This window comes from Nomascus leucogenys, unplaced genomic scaffold (assembly GCF_006542625.1).
Source record: "Nomascus leucogenys isolate Asia unplaced genomic scaffold, Asia_NLE_v1 Super-Scaffold_285, whole genome shotgun sequence".
NCBI classification, from domain to species: domain Eukaryota; kingdom Metazoa; phylum Chordata; class Mammalia; order Primates; family Hylobatidae; genus Nomascus; species Nomascus leucogenys.
The window spans coordinates 2,879,674-2,894,102 of NW_022095770.1; the positions used below are offsets into that span (position 1 = coordinate 2,879,674).

The 14,429-nt window shown below is 39.4% G+C and overlaps 1 protein-coding gene across 1 annotated transcript in view; it reads left to right on the forward strand.

The window, feature by feature from the left end:
* TOP2A (DNA topoisomerase II alpha) overlaps nt 1-13,872 on the forward strand; it is a 29,681-nt gene extending 15,809 nt beyond the window's left edge. The window contains exons 21-35 of the mRNA XM_030808143.1: nt 1,293-1,524; nt 1,709-1,843; nt 1,963-2,163; nt 2,305-2,500; nt 3,277-3,368; nt 3,471-3,635; nt 3,763-3,846; nt 5,914-6,096; nt 6,856-6,946; nt 9,673-9,825; nt 10,068-10,191; nt 10,296-10,339; nt 10,767-10,901; nt 12,241-12,440; nt 12,756-13,872. Of these exons, the coding sequence (XP_030664003.1) occupies nt 1,293-1,524; nt 1,709-1,843; nt 1,963-2,163; nt 2,305-2,500; nt 3,277-3,368; nt 3,471-3,635; nt 3,763-3,846; nt 5,914-6,096; nt 6,856-6,946; nt 9,673-9,825; nt 10,068-10,191; nt 10,296-10,339; nt 10,767-10,901; nt 12,241-12,440; nt 12,756-12,884 (2,164 nt within the window). The 3' untranslated portion in view covers nt 12,885-13,872. The remainder of the gene's footprint in view (nt 1-1,292; nt 1,525-1,708; nt 1,844-1,962; nt 2,164-2,304; nt 2,501-3,276; nt 3,369-3,470; nt 3,636-3,762; nt 3,847-5,913; nt 6,097-6,855; nt 6,947-9,672; nt 9,826-10,067; nt 10,192-10,295; nt 10,340-10,766; nt 10,902-12,240; nt 12,441-12,755) is intronic.
* Nucleotides 13,873-14,429: the final 557 nt, after the last annotated feature.

The following is a 14,429-nucleotide window of genomic DNA, read 5'->3' on the forward strand; positions in this document are numbered from 1 at the left end:
CAATGCCTACACTCAATTCCCAGATGATCTCCCATTCATCCAGTCTATACCTTTAAATCTCCAGTCTTGGTCTCTCCCCTGAACTCTCAACTTTTATGTCTGACTGCCCTCTCAACGTTTCCCACTTGGATATCTAGTTAAGTATCTCAAACATAAGTCTAAAACCAAATCCTTAGTTTTCCTGTCTCAGTAAATGAAATGCCATCCTTCTAATTGCTCAGGCTAAAAATCTTGTCATCCTTGACTCCTTTGCTCGATACTTACATCCAGTTCCTCAGCCAATCCTATAGGATCTGCATTGGAAAAATACTAAGCCACCTCCATCTCATCTAAACTATTGTAACATAATATATCATCTTTTCTTATAGCAGCCAATTATTTTTTAAAAAATAAGTCACTCTGATTCAGAACCTTCAACTGCTCAGAGTAAAATCTAAAGACCTGTTTTAGCTAACCAGACATTATGTGATCCGTGTCCCCACCTTCCATATCTTTTGATTCCTTCTCATACCATCTCCTCTCCAGCCACACTGTCCTCGGCCTATACTCAAATATACCGAGCACATTTCCTCTTCAGGGCCTTTTACTTACTGGTTCCTTTGCCTGCAACACTCTTTCTCTAGATATCCACATGGCTCAGTCCTTCAGTTTCTTTTTTTTTTTTTTCTTTTGAGACGGAGTTTCGCTCTTTTTGCCCAGGCTGGAGTGCAGTGGCGCAATTTCGGCTCATTGCAACTTCCGCCTCCTGGGTTCAAGTGATTCTCCTGCCTCAGCCTCCCGTGTAGCTGGGATTACAGGCACGTGCCACCACGCTCGGCTAATTTTATATTTTTAGTAGAGATGAGGTTTCACCATGTTGGCCAGGCTGGTCTTGAACTCCTGACCTCAGGTGATCCGCCTGCCTCAGCCTCCCAAAGTGCTGGGATTACAGGCGCAAGCTACTGCACCTGGCGCCCTCAGTGTCTTTTCTCTGCTCAAATGTTATCCTATCAGAAACAGCTTAACTTTCCTTAGCACCTCTTCAGTCACTTTCCTACTTTTTCTTCTCTTGTTTATCCCACCACCTAACAAAATATGTGTTGTCAAACCTTTACTGAAATGTGAGCTCCTTGAGGACTGAGACTTTATCTCCATGTGCGTGACACATAGAAAGTACTCAATAAATCTTGTTAAATGAATATTAGTCAGCAAGTAAAGCCAAGATAATTTTCATGTACAACACATGTCCTTTCCATAAAAGTGTCAAATTCAGTATTTTTATAAAATAACATTCTTTTGTTTCTTTTCTTTAGCTCTTTGGCTCGATTGTTATTTCCACCAAAAGATGATCACACGTTGAAGTTTTTATATGATGACAATCAGCGTGTTGAGCCTGAATGGTACATTCCTATTATTCCTATGGTGCTGATAAATGGTGCTGAAGGAATCGGTACTGGGTGGTCCTGCAAAATCCCCAACTTTGATGTGCGTGAAATTGTAAATAACATCAGGCGTTTGATGGATGGAGAAGAACCTTTGCCAATGGTAAGTATTCTGTGTGTGTTAAGAGCCTTAACTTTTCCTTGGGTTTCAGTTGAATAGACTGTATGATTACAGATGCTGCAAACATAAAATTTAATTTCATACTTTAGATTTATTGTTAAACGCTGTTGTGATTTCTGTTTAGTATCACATTTAGAAAACATTGTTTTTTAAAATGCCAATTTAGCTTCCAAGTTACAAGAACTTCAAGGGTACTATTGAAGAACTGGCTCCAAATCAATATGTGATTAGTGGTGAAGTAGCTATTCTTAATTCTACAACCATTGAAATCTCAGAGCTTCCCATCAGAACATGGACCCAGGTAAATAATTGTGGATTCCTGTTTTAGTTTTGTGATCAAAAGAAACCCTTTTTGTACTATTGCTGTTGACTATTCAGAAGCCTATATTTTAGAAACTTCAGGATTATTTCTTTCTTTAGACATACAAAGAACAAGTTCTAGAACCCATGATGAATGGCACTGAGAAGACACCTCCTCTCATAACAGACTACAGGGAATACCATACAGATACCACTGTGAAATTTGTTGTGAAGATGACTGAAGAAAAACTGGCAGAGGCAGAGAGAGTCGGACTACACAAAGTCTTCAAACTCCAAACTAGTCTCACATGCAACTCTATGGTATGTATTTGTTTTGTGAGATGTACACGTTTCAATTTATATTAAAGATTAGTATCAATTTTAAAAGTATATCTTAGTCTGCCTTTATAAAGTTTAGCCAATTTGTCTATTCTTGGCTCTAATCTTGTTTTCCTTTTTCAGGTGCTTTTTGACCACGTAGGCTGTTTAAAGAAATATGACACGGTGTTGGATATTCTAAGAGACTTTTTTGAACTCAGACTTAAATATTATGGATTAAGAAAAGAATGGCTCCTAGGAATGCTTGGTGCTGAATCTGCTAAACTGAATAATCAGGCTCGCTTTATCTTAGAGAAAATAGATGGCAAAATAATCATTGGTATGTTTTGGGAATAATAACTGCTTACTAAAACTCTAGTTACGCCAAACTTCCTTTAAACATTTTTGGTGAGAGTAATGGTGGAGAAAGAGGCAAAATCCATTTAATTCACCTGGTCACTTATACACGCATTTCTTTAAAATATCTGATTAGGTATTTATAGTTTGAAAGAGATGATGTTTCCTTGACTGAGCATCTTGAGAAATCAAGATTTAGTTGACAATTAGACATGAGGAGAATAGAGAGCTAGAAGACCTTGCATAAACTGATTGACCAAGAGAATAGATACACTAATCATATCTACAGGAACAGAAAATGAAAGAGACAAAGAGAGAAGAGATAATAAATCTGATGGTAAAAAAGAAAAAAAAAAAAGGCAGGAAGATTACAAACGGCTTATACTGTCTGGGTGCGGTGGCGCATGCCTGTAATCCCAGCACTTGAGCTGGGGAGGTCAAGGCTGCAGTGAGCCTAGGTAGTGCCACTGCACTCCAGCCTGGACACAAGAGTGAGAGAGACCCTGTCTCCAAAAAAAAAAAAAAAAAAAAAAAAAAGATTTGATCATAGCCTCATATATGATTTGACTGCCCCCTTGTGGTAATTTACATTTGTCAATGGTTTAGGGATACTTGCCTGTATACCGGGATAATACAAATTTATGCAAGCACCAAGACAGTTTAATTTCCAGTTTTAAACTTTTGACTTGTGGTAAAACCTTATCCCTTTCCTAAAATATTACTCAAAATCATTATCTCTGTTTACTGTTTTAAAAATAGAAAATAAGCCTAAGAAAGAATTAATTAAAGTTCTGATTCAGAGGGGATATGATTCGGATCCTGTGAAGGCCTGGAAAGAAGCCCAGCAAAAGGTAATCTTGGGTGGCACTTTTCTATATTGTTAAAGACTATGTGTTGTATAATGTTTATGTTTCACATTTTCTAATAAAGCCAGATTTTAATTAATCCTTTAGGTTCCAGATGAAGAAGAAAACGAAGAGAGTGACAACGAAAAGGAAACTGGAAAGAGTGACTCCGTAACAGATTCTGGACCAACCTTCAACTATCTTCTTGATATGCCCCTTTGGTATTTAACCAAGGAAAAGAAAGATGAACTCTGCAGGCTAAGAAATGAAAAAGTGAGTTGATGGTAGGATGGTACATGCTGCTTAGTTTTGTTCTAATGGTAAAAGTAAAAATTGTGTGTTGCATGAAAATGTTGCTTGTATACATATATTAACTCAATTTTGTAATTATCTTATGAAGGAACAAGAGCTGGACACATTAAAGAGAAAGAGTCCATCAGATTTGTGGAAAGAAGACTTGGCTACATTTGTTGAAGAATTGGAGGTGTGTAGTTTATAATGCCCATGTTAGAATTTTTATTAATGAAATAATATATTCCAGCAGTATACCTTTGTCAAGATAGTTCACAATTGGCAATAAAAAGAAAATAAGAGGCATAAGGATAAATTCAAAATAGCGTATAAAAGAACAGATTATATTGGCCAGGTGCAGTGGCTCACGCTAGCAATCCCAGCATTTTGGAAGGCTGAGTTGGGTGGATCACTTGAGGTCAGGGGTTCAAGACCAGCCTGACCAACATGGTGAAACCCCATTTATACTAAAAACACAAAAATTAGCCAGGCATGATGGCGCATACCAGTTACTCAGGAGGCTGAGGCAGGAGAATTGCTTGAACCGGGAGACAGAGGTTGCAGTGAACCGAGATCGCACCACTGCACTCCAGCCTAGGCAACACAGCAAGACTCCATCTCAAAAAAAAAAAAGGGACAGATTATTAAATACTACTTAGAATACAAGGCCGGGTGCAGTGGCTCACACCTACAGTCCCAGCACTTTGGGAGGCCGAAGTGGGCAGATCACCTGAGGTTGGGAGTTCGAGACCAGCCTGACCAACATGGAGAAACCCTGCCTCTACTAAAATTGCAAAATTAGCCAGGCATAGTGGCACATGCCTGTAATCCCAGCTACTTGGGAGGCTGAGGTAGGAGAATCACTTGAACTCAGGAGGCGGATGTTGTGGTGAGCTGAGATCGCACCATTGCGCTCCAGCCTGGGCAACAAGAGTGGAACTCCGTCTCAAAAAATAATAATAATAATACTATTTAGAATACAGTAAATGATACCAGGAGACTGCCCCGACATTCAGACATTTTTGGACAAAAAAAAAGAGCAGGAGTTGATTTTTGATAAAGGGAAGAACATACTAGGACTGAGAAGATAAAAAGAGCTTAAATGTGGAAGAAGACCACCAACCCAGTCCCCCAAGTCAACTTAAAAGGACAAAGCCACAGGGCATGGTGGCTCATGCCTGTAATCCCAGCACTCTGGGAGGCTGAGGTGGGCAGATCACTTGAGGTCAGGAGTTCGAGACCAGCCTGGACAACATGGTGAAACCCTGTCTCTACTAAAAATATAAAAATTAGTTGGGTGTGGTGGCATCTGCCTGTAATCCCAGCTACTCAGGAGGTTGAGGCAGGAAAATTGCTTGAACTCAGAAGGCAGAAGTTGCAATGAGCCGAGATCGCGCCACTGTACTCCAGCCTGAGTGACAGAGCAAGACTCCATCTAAAAAAAAAAAAAAAGGAGAAAGCAGGGCTATCCAGATGGTTTCAGAAGGTTATTTGTTACTTAAATCTTCCTAATAACATTTGTTTCTCAACATTATTTTAACATAAAAAAGGCCAGCACTGTGGCTCGCACCTGTAATCCCAATGTGCTTTGGGAGGCTGAGGCAGGAGGATCACTTGAGATTAGGAGTTCAAAACCAGCTTGGGTAACATAGCAAGACCTCATCTCTACAAAATTTTTTTTTTAAATAGCCAGGCATGGTGGTGTGGGCCTATAGTCTCAGCTACTGCGAAGGCCAAGGTGGGAGGATCACTTGAGACCAGGAGTTCAAGGCTGCAGTGAACTATGATCACGTACCCCACTGTACTCAGCCTGGGTGTCTCTTAAAAGAAAAAAAAGAAAAACACCAAAAGCTTTATTTCTTAAATTTAACATGCAAATTTGTATTACTGCACTTCAGTATAGATGCCTAGCTCATTGTAATCAGTCGGTTGGATAAGTGCATCACTTCCTTTCGTATTTTGTATGTAAGTTTACAAATATATATGTATATACATGTTTTATTTTTAGTTTCTCCCTTGTTTTCCTCAAAAAGGTTAAGTGGTAGAATCAGGAATAAAACCCAGTCTACTGTCTCCATGCCTTCCTTCAAGGTGTGTTTTAATTACATCTTCACTATTGTTGATAGTATACTAGGTTATGGAGCAATTTATCACTAGTTTTTAAGATGTAACAAAATGAAATCAGTTTAACTGTTGGCTGTTTAGATATTGTAATGTTTTTGTTAACATTTAAACTTGCTTTCTTATATCCCTTCTGTAGGCTGTTGAAGCCAAGGAAAAACAAGATGAACAAGTCGGACTTCCTGGGAAAGGGGGGAAGGCCAAGGGGAAAAAAACACAAATGACTGAAGTTTTGCCTTCTCCATGTGGTCAAAGAGTCATTCCACGAATAACCATAGAAATGAAAGCAGAGGCAGAAAAGAAAAATAAAAAGAAAATTAAGGTAACACTCTTGTGGTGCCTCACGCTTGTAATCCCACCACTTTGGGGGCCAAGGTGGGTGGATCACTTGAGGTCAGTGGTTCAAGACCAGCCTGGCCAACATAGTGAAACCCTGTCTCTACTAAAAATTAAAAAAATTAGGCGGGCATGGTGGCGGGCGCCTGTAATCCCAGCTACTCGGGAGGCTGAGGCAGGAGAATCGCTTGAAACCGGGAGGCAGAGGTTGCAGTGAGCCAAGGTCACACCACTGCACTCCAGCCTGGCCAACAGAGCAAAACTCCATCTCAAAAAAAAAAGACGTAATACTCTTAAAAATATTATGCATAAAATATTGATGCATATCTCCACTTAAAATTGAAAAAAAAAAGTGTAAATTTTTTTTTTTTTTTTTTTTTTTTTTTTTTTTTTTTTGAGATGGAGTCTCGCTGTGTTACCCAGGCTGGAGTGCAATGGCAGGATCTCAGCTCACAGCAACCTCCGCCTCCGGTATTCAGGCGATTCTCGTGCCTCAGCCTCCCAAGTAGTTGGGGGCACATCACCACACCCAGCTAATTTTTGTATTTTTAGTAGAGACGGGGTTTCACCATCTTGGCCAGGCTGGTCTCAAACTCCTGACCTCAAGGGATCCGCCCACCACGGCCTCCCAAAGTGCTGGGATTACTTTGCATGAGCCACCTCTCCCGGCCAAAAATGTATAAAATCTCTAATCCCATAGTTCAGAATTTATTCTATATCTAACCCTAACTTTGGTATCTTTTAGAATGAAAATACTGAAGGAAGCCCTCAAGAAGATGGTATGGAACTAGAAGGCCTAAAACAAAGATTAGAAAAGAAACAGAAAAGAGAACCAGGTATTACAACATTTTTAGGAAAATGGTATAAAGTGAAGATTAAATTGTGTTTGTTACCTAGTACATTCCACATAGATGTTCAAAACCTTTTTGTTGAATTGAATTGAGAAACGTGAAAGAGGACTGTATCTGAATTCTACTTGGACCTCTTTTTTTTTTTTTTTGAGACAAAGTTTCACTCTTGTTGCCCAGGCTGGAGTGCAATAGCACGATCTCGGCTCACTGCAACCTTCACCTCCTAGGTTCAAGTGATTCTCCTGCCTCAGCCTCCTGAGTAGCTGGGATTACAGGTGCATGCCACCACGCCTGGCTGATTTTTGTATTTTTAGTAGAGACGGGGTTTCACCATGTTAGTCAGGCTGGTCTCAAACTCCTGACCTTGTGATTTGCCCGCCTTGGGCTCCCAAAGTGCTGGGATTACAGGCGTGAGCCACTGCCCCCAGCCTGGACCTCTTTAATATTGTCCTTGGGATTTGATTCATTATAGAAAATATTTTGTAATGAAGTAGTTTGTTAATTTGAATTCCTTAATTGGGATCTAAGAAAATACCCAGCTTATTAGATTTCATTTTCTAGCCACTTACGAGGTTCTAGTATACAGTTTCCTAAGAAAAGTGACCACATATTAGTCATGTTTGTATTATCTCTAGAGTTCAACATCATGCTTCGGATATAGGTAATGTTCACTCAATGAACTAAATAGAATTAATAATTCTGTTAATCATTTGATAATGCCTTTACTGTCTACTTTTTTTGAAACATCTTTATTGAGATATTCACATGCCAAATTTGCCCATTTAACATATACCATTTGGCTGGGTGCCATGGCTTATGCCTGTAATCCCAGCACTTTCGGAGGCTGAGGCTGGCGGATCACTTGAGGTCAGGAGTTCGAGACCAGCCTGGCCAACATGGTGAAACCCCATCTCTACTAAAAATACAAAAATTAGTTGAGTGTGATAGTGCGTGCCTGTAGTCCCAGCTACTTGAGATGCTGAGGCACTAGTATCGCTTGAACCCAGGAGGCAGAGGTTGCAGAGAGCCAAGACTGTGCCATTGCACTCCATCCTGGGTGACAGAGCAAGACTCCAACTCAAAAATAAAAATAAAGTATGCCACTCAGTGGTTTTAGTATAGACAAATAGTTTTAATACAATTTATTACCCCCCAAGAAAGCTGAACTCATTAACAATCATTTACCATTTGCCACCAACTCCTCCACTAGGCAACCATTAAAAAATCTACTGTCTCTAGATTTTCCTATTCGGGGCATTTCCTGTAAATTGAATCATATAATATGTGGTCTTTTGGAGCTGACTTCTTTACTTAACATATTTTCAAGGTAACCCACGTAGCAGCCCATGTATTAGTACGTCATTTTTTTTTTTTTTTTTTTTTTTTTTTTTTGAGGCAGAGTTTCGCTCTGTTGCCCAGGCTGGCATGCAGTATGCAGTAGTAGTGAGATCTTGGCTCACTGCAACCTCCACCTGCTAGGTTCAGGCAATTCTCCTGCCTCAGCCTCCCGAGTAGCTGGGATTACAGGCACACACCACCATGCCCAACTAATTTTTGTATTTTTAGTAGAAACAGGGTTTCACCATGTTGGCCAGGATGGTCTCAAACTCCTGACCTCAAGCGATCCACCCACCTCGGCCTCCCATTTTGCTAAGCCCATGAAGGTAGACCTCTGTGTTTTCTTCTAAGCATTTTATAGTTTTAGCTCTTATATTTAGGTCTGTGATCCATTTTGAATTAGTTTTTGTATATGGTGTAAGGAAGGTGTCCAACCTGATTCTTTGCAGGTAGATATCCAATTATTTCAGTACCATATATTAAAAAGACTTCTTTCCACAATGTTTGTCTTCACCCTTGTCAAAAATCAATTGACTATAAATGTTAAGGTTTATGTATGGACTCTCAATTCTGTTCCATTGATTGAGCTATATATCTGTCCTTGAGTATCTACTTTTCTTGAGACAGGGTTTCACTCTGTTGCCCCAGCTGGTCTTGAAATCCTGGCTCAAGCAATCCTTCTATCTCAGCCTCCCAAGTAGCTGGGACTACAGGCACTCACCACCATGACTGGCTAATTTCTAAAAATTTTTTGTATTTTGTAGAGACAGTCCTTTTTTCTTTTTTTGAGACAAGATCTCACTCTGTCTCCCAGGCTAGAGTATAGTGGCATGATCACAGCCCACTGCAGCCTTGACCTCCTAGGCTCAAACAATCCTCCTGCCTCCGCCTCCCTAGTGGCTGGAACCACAGGTGCACTCCACCATGTCCATTAATTTCTGTATTTTTTGTAGAGATAGGGTTTTGCCATGTTGTCCAGGCTGGTCTTTAGCTCCTGAGCTCAAGCGATCAGCCCACCTCACCCTCCCAAAGTGCTGAGATTACAGGTGTGAGCCACCACACCCAGCCAAGACAGGGTCTTATATTTTACCCCAGCTGATCTCAAACCCCTGGGCTCAAGTAATCCTCCCGCCCCAGCCTCCCAAAGTGCTGGGATTACAGGCATGAGCCACTGTGCCCGGCCACATTTATTTATGAGATTAAGCGACCAAGCTATATGCACCACAAAAACAGGGACCACATCTGTCTCTTTTCACGATTGTATTCTCAGAACTATCACAGGAGTTAATAAATTTGAAGGATGGATGGATGATAGATGGAGAAAAGTGAGTCTAAGAATATATAAAGGTAGTTAATTTCTATCTCCCCTCTAGGTACAAAGACAAAGAAACAAACTACATTGCCATTTAAGCCAATCAAAAAAGGAAAGAAGAGAAATCCCTGGTCTGATTCAGAATCAGATAGGAGCAGTGACGAAAGTAATTTTGATGTCCCTCCACGAGAAACAGAGCCACGGAGAGCAGCAAGTAAGGAAAACTAAAGAACATTATAGATAAGCTGTAAGAGTGTAATGGCCAATATACTTCAGGGTACTTTGCCCCAGAAATTACTGTGTCTTAATAGAGCAGTAAATTATGTTAAAGCTTTGAAACACTGAAGCATCTTTCAGGAGATTAAAAACTAAAACATTCATGAAATGTTATATCGACCTATGAATTGTTTCTCCTACTACCCTCTTTGATTTTTTTGTATATGGTTTTTTTACTAGCAAAAACCAAATTCACAATGGATTTGGATTCAGATGAAGATTTCTCAGATTTTGATGAAAAAACTGATGATGAAGATTTTGTCCCATCAGGTGCTAGTCCACCGAAGACCAAAACTTCCCTAAAGCAAGTATCTTATCTAATACGGGTTTTGTCATGATTGTTTCTAATATATTTTTTGCTTAACACATTTAGAATTGGTTGTCAGGATATTTTTTTTTTAATTCTAGACTTACTAACAAAGAACTGAAACCACAGAAAAGCACCATGTCAGGTATGTATTTAAGTAAAAGTAGGGAGACATCTGCCTTACTGGGACACTCAGATCCAACTGGGTTCTAATCCTGGCTACATTATCCAAGTACTTCCTTTGGAAATAAATTTGAGTTCTTATTAACATTATGTTGATACTGTTCACTGGGTTTAGTTTCACATGTAAATAGGTACTGCATTCAGTATACTAAAAGTAATCATAGTGCTTGCCAGGTACTTTGCTAGGTGCTAGAGATACAAAAAATAAAAACTGTTCTTGCTAATAAAAAATTCAGAAATTAGAACAAAGTTTTAAGAGTATGTTTTCAATATTCCAGAAAAGTCACATATTTGGTGTTTAAATAGGAATTCATACCAGAGACAAAGCAGAAAATGGATTTTCATGTGTTGCTTAAATGTACTATCTTCCTTTCCATTTGAAATAATAGACCTTGAAGCTGATGATGCTAAGGACAGTGTACCACTGTCTTCAAGCCCTCCTGCTACACATTTCCCAGATGAAACTGAAATTACAAACCCAGTTCCTAAAAAGAATGTGACAGCGAAGAAGACAGCAGCAAAAAGTAAGCCTAAATCTTTGAGATGGGTTAATGTTGCAATTAACTAACTGGTTTCCATGTGTCAATTTCAATTTTTTATTGCCAAAACTTACCATTGATATTACAAATTAAACGTTTTCCAATTGGAAGCAATTTCTTTTATATCTTTATAATCAAAATTAGTAGTCAAGACTGGTCCAAAACAGTAAGTTATCTCTATTGATTGTTCAGTTACAGATCAAACTCCTTGTTCTACTCTTTTCCCTCCTTCTCACTACTGCACTTGACTAGTCAAAAAACAAAACAAAAGCCAGGCAGAGTGGCCCATGCCTGTAATCCCAGCACTTTGGGAGGCTAAAACAAGAGGGTTGCTTGAGGCCAGGAGTTCAAGGTTGTAGTGAGCTATGATCAAGCCACTGCACTCCAGCCTGAGTGAGAAAGCAAGACCCTGTCTCCAAAAATAAGGTAGTCCAAATGTTTAAAATCAGTGTGTTTCTCTCAGTACCAGGCTTCATCTAGTTCATTTCTATGACAAGGATAGGATTTATAAGCAATTGCAAATGTTTAACGTAAAGCGTATTCTTGAAAATGAATTAAGTTTAAGGCTGGGTGCAGTGGCTCATGCCTGTAATCCCAGCACTTTGGGAGGCCACGATGGGTGGATCACCTAAGGTCAGGAGTTCGAGACTAGCCTGGCCAACATAGTGAAACCTCGTCTCTACTAAAAATAAAAAATTAGCCAGGTGTGGTGGCACATGCCTGTAGTCAGCTACTTGGGAGGCTGAAACGGGAGAATCGCTTGAACCGAGGAGGCAGAGGCTACAGTGAGCTGAGATCGTGCCACTGCACTCCAGCCTGGGCGAGATAGAGCAAGATGCTGTCTCAAAAAAAAAAAAAAAAATAGAATGTTTAAGAATACTTTGATTCTCTATTTTCACCTCTCTTAGATTGTCTTTTCCTATGTTAAATATACATAGTCATCACATTGCTGAAGAAAGTTCGCAATGAGAACAATTCATCTAAGAGTGGCTGTGACTAGGTCAGGCATGGTTGCTTATGCCTGTAATCCCAGAACTTTGGGAGGCCGAGGCGAGTGGATCACCTGAGGTCAGGAGTTCGAGACCAGCTTGACCAACATGGTGGAATCCCATCTCTACTAAAAATACAAAAAACTAGCCGGGTGTGGTGGCACACGCCTGTAATCCCAGCTACTTAGGAGGCTGAGGCAGGAGAATCGCTTGAACCCAGGAGGCAGAGGTTGCAATGAGCCGAGATAGCGCCATTGCACTCCAGCCTGGGCGATAGAGTGAGACCCCATCTCAAAAAAAGAGCGGCTGTGACAAATGCCTGTGTTGAATTACAGGTCAGTCTTCCACCTCCACTACCGGTGCCAAAAAAAGGGCTGCCCCAAAAGGAACTAAAAGGGATCCAGCTTTGAATTCTGGTGTCTCTCAAAAGCCTGATCCTGCCAAAACCAAGAATCGCCGCAAGAGGAAGGCATCCACTTCTGATGATTCTGACTCTAATTTTGAGAAAATTGTTTCGAAAGCAGTCACAAGCAAGGTGAGTGTTGATCCTAGTCAGTCCTTTTGCTGTAGATGTTCTGAAACAAGTAACTAAGCCATTGCTCTTAAAAATTTGGCATATCTTTAAGAAAATTAACTCATAATCTGTTAGCTTTTACTGTACATATTTAGTTTTAACAAAGTTAAATATGCCACTTACTTGGGCAATGGAAGAGTTGGCCTTAGATCTGCTTCTTATTACTTGGTAGAAAGTAGAAAACTCCTTGAATATAGCATCTTGATACATTTTTTTACATTACAATTATGTTGTCAGATTTACAATGTGCAAGTTACCTGGGCTTTTCTCTTTTAGAAATCCAAGGGGGAGAGTGATGACTTCCATATGGACTTTGACTCAGCTGTGGCTCCTCGGGCAAAATCTGTACGGGCAAAGAAACCTATAAAGTACCTGGAAGAGTCAGATGAAGATGATCTGTTTTAAAATGTGAGGTGATTATTTTAAGTAATTATCATACTGAGCCCAAGACTGGTTTTAAAGTTACCTGAAGCTCTTAACTTCCTCCCTTCTGAATTTACTTTGGGGAAGGTGTTTTTAGTACAAGACCATCAAAGTGAAGTAAGGCCCAAGTGTTCTTTAGCTTTTTATAATACTGTCTAAATAGTGACCATCTCATGGGCATTGTTTTCTTCTCTGCTTTGTCTCTGTTTTGAGCCTGCCTTCTTTTGTCTTTAAAACCTGATTTTTAGGTTCTTCTGAACTGTAGAAATAGCTATCTGGTCACTTCAGCATAAAGCAGTGTGTTTATTAACCTCCACTAAGCTAAAACTAGAGCAGTTTGATTTAAAAGTGTCACTCTTCCTCCTTTCCTGCTTTCAGTAATATGAGATAGAGCATAATTATCTGTTTTATCTTAGTTTTATACATAATTTACCATCAGAAAGAACTTTATGGTTCTAGTACAGATACTCTACACTCAGCCTCTTATGTGCTAAGTTTTTCTTTAAGCAATGAGAAATTGCTCATATTCTTCATCTCAAATCATCAGAGGCTGAAGAAAAACCCTTTGGCTGTGTCTATAACTTGACACAGTCAATAGAATGAAGAAGATTAGACTAGTTATGTGATTATTTCAGCTCTTGACCTGTCCCCTCTGGCTGCCTCTGAGTCTGAATCTCCCAAAGAAAGAAATCAATTTCTAAGAGGCACTGGATTGCAGAAGACTCGGGGACAACGTTTGCTGCAAGATCCTAAATGTTATATTGATAACCATGCTCAGCAATGAGCTATTAGATTCATTTTGGGAAATCTCCATAATTTCAATTTGTAAACTTTGTTAAGACCTGTCTACATTGTTATATGTGTGTGACTTGAGTGATGTTATCAACGTTTTTGTAAATATTTACTATGTTTTTCTATTAGCTAAATTCCAACAATTTTGTACTTTAATAAAATGTTCTAAACATTGCAACCCATAGAATGCCTCTTTTAAAACACACACTACACCCTTTTCCTTATTCTAAAATATAGTCTTCACTTCCCTTTCAGAAGCATTCCAATCATATTCTGACAGACCTTACAGCCTCTGGCCAAGGTGATAGGTCCAAGAGATAGGCATTATGACCTAATTAAGGCCAAAGGCTCTTTATTGAGATTTTATACATGAAGACTAAGTTCTTCATCTCCACCACACTTGATCAGTAAATATGTATGTATCTTTTTTTTTTATGATACCTTCCTTTAACAACTATTTTGATAACCTAGTCAACTACTTGATGGTATCAGTAAGATATATTCAGGCAACTGGCTAATCCATTTAGAAAAAAATCAGATAAATCTCTTCACACCTTACACCAAAATTAAGTTCAAATAGATGAAATATTTAAATGTCAAAAACTATTTAAAAAGTAACTATAAAAAAGGTAATCTTGAGTTACAGAGGGATAAACTAAACAAAACCCAAAAGTAGTGTTGACAAAGATATGGAGGAATTAGCCCTTTCAAAGAAATCTGGGCCAGGCGTGGTGG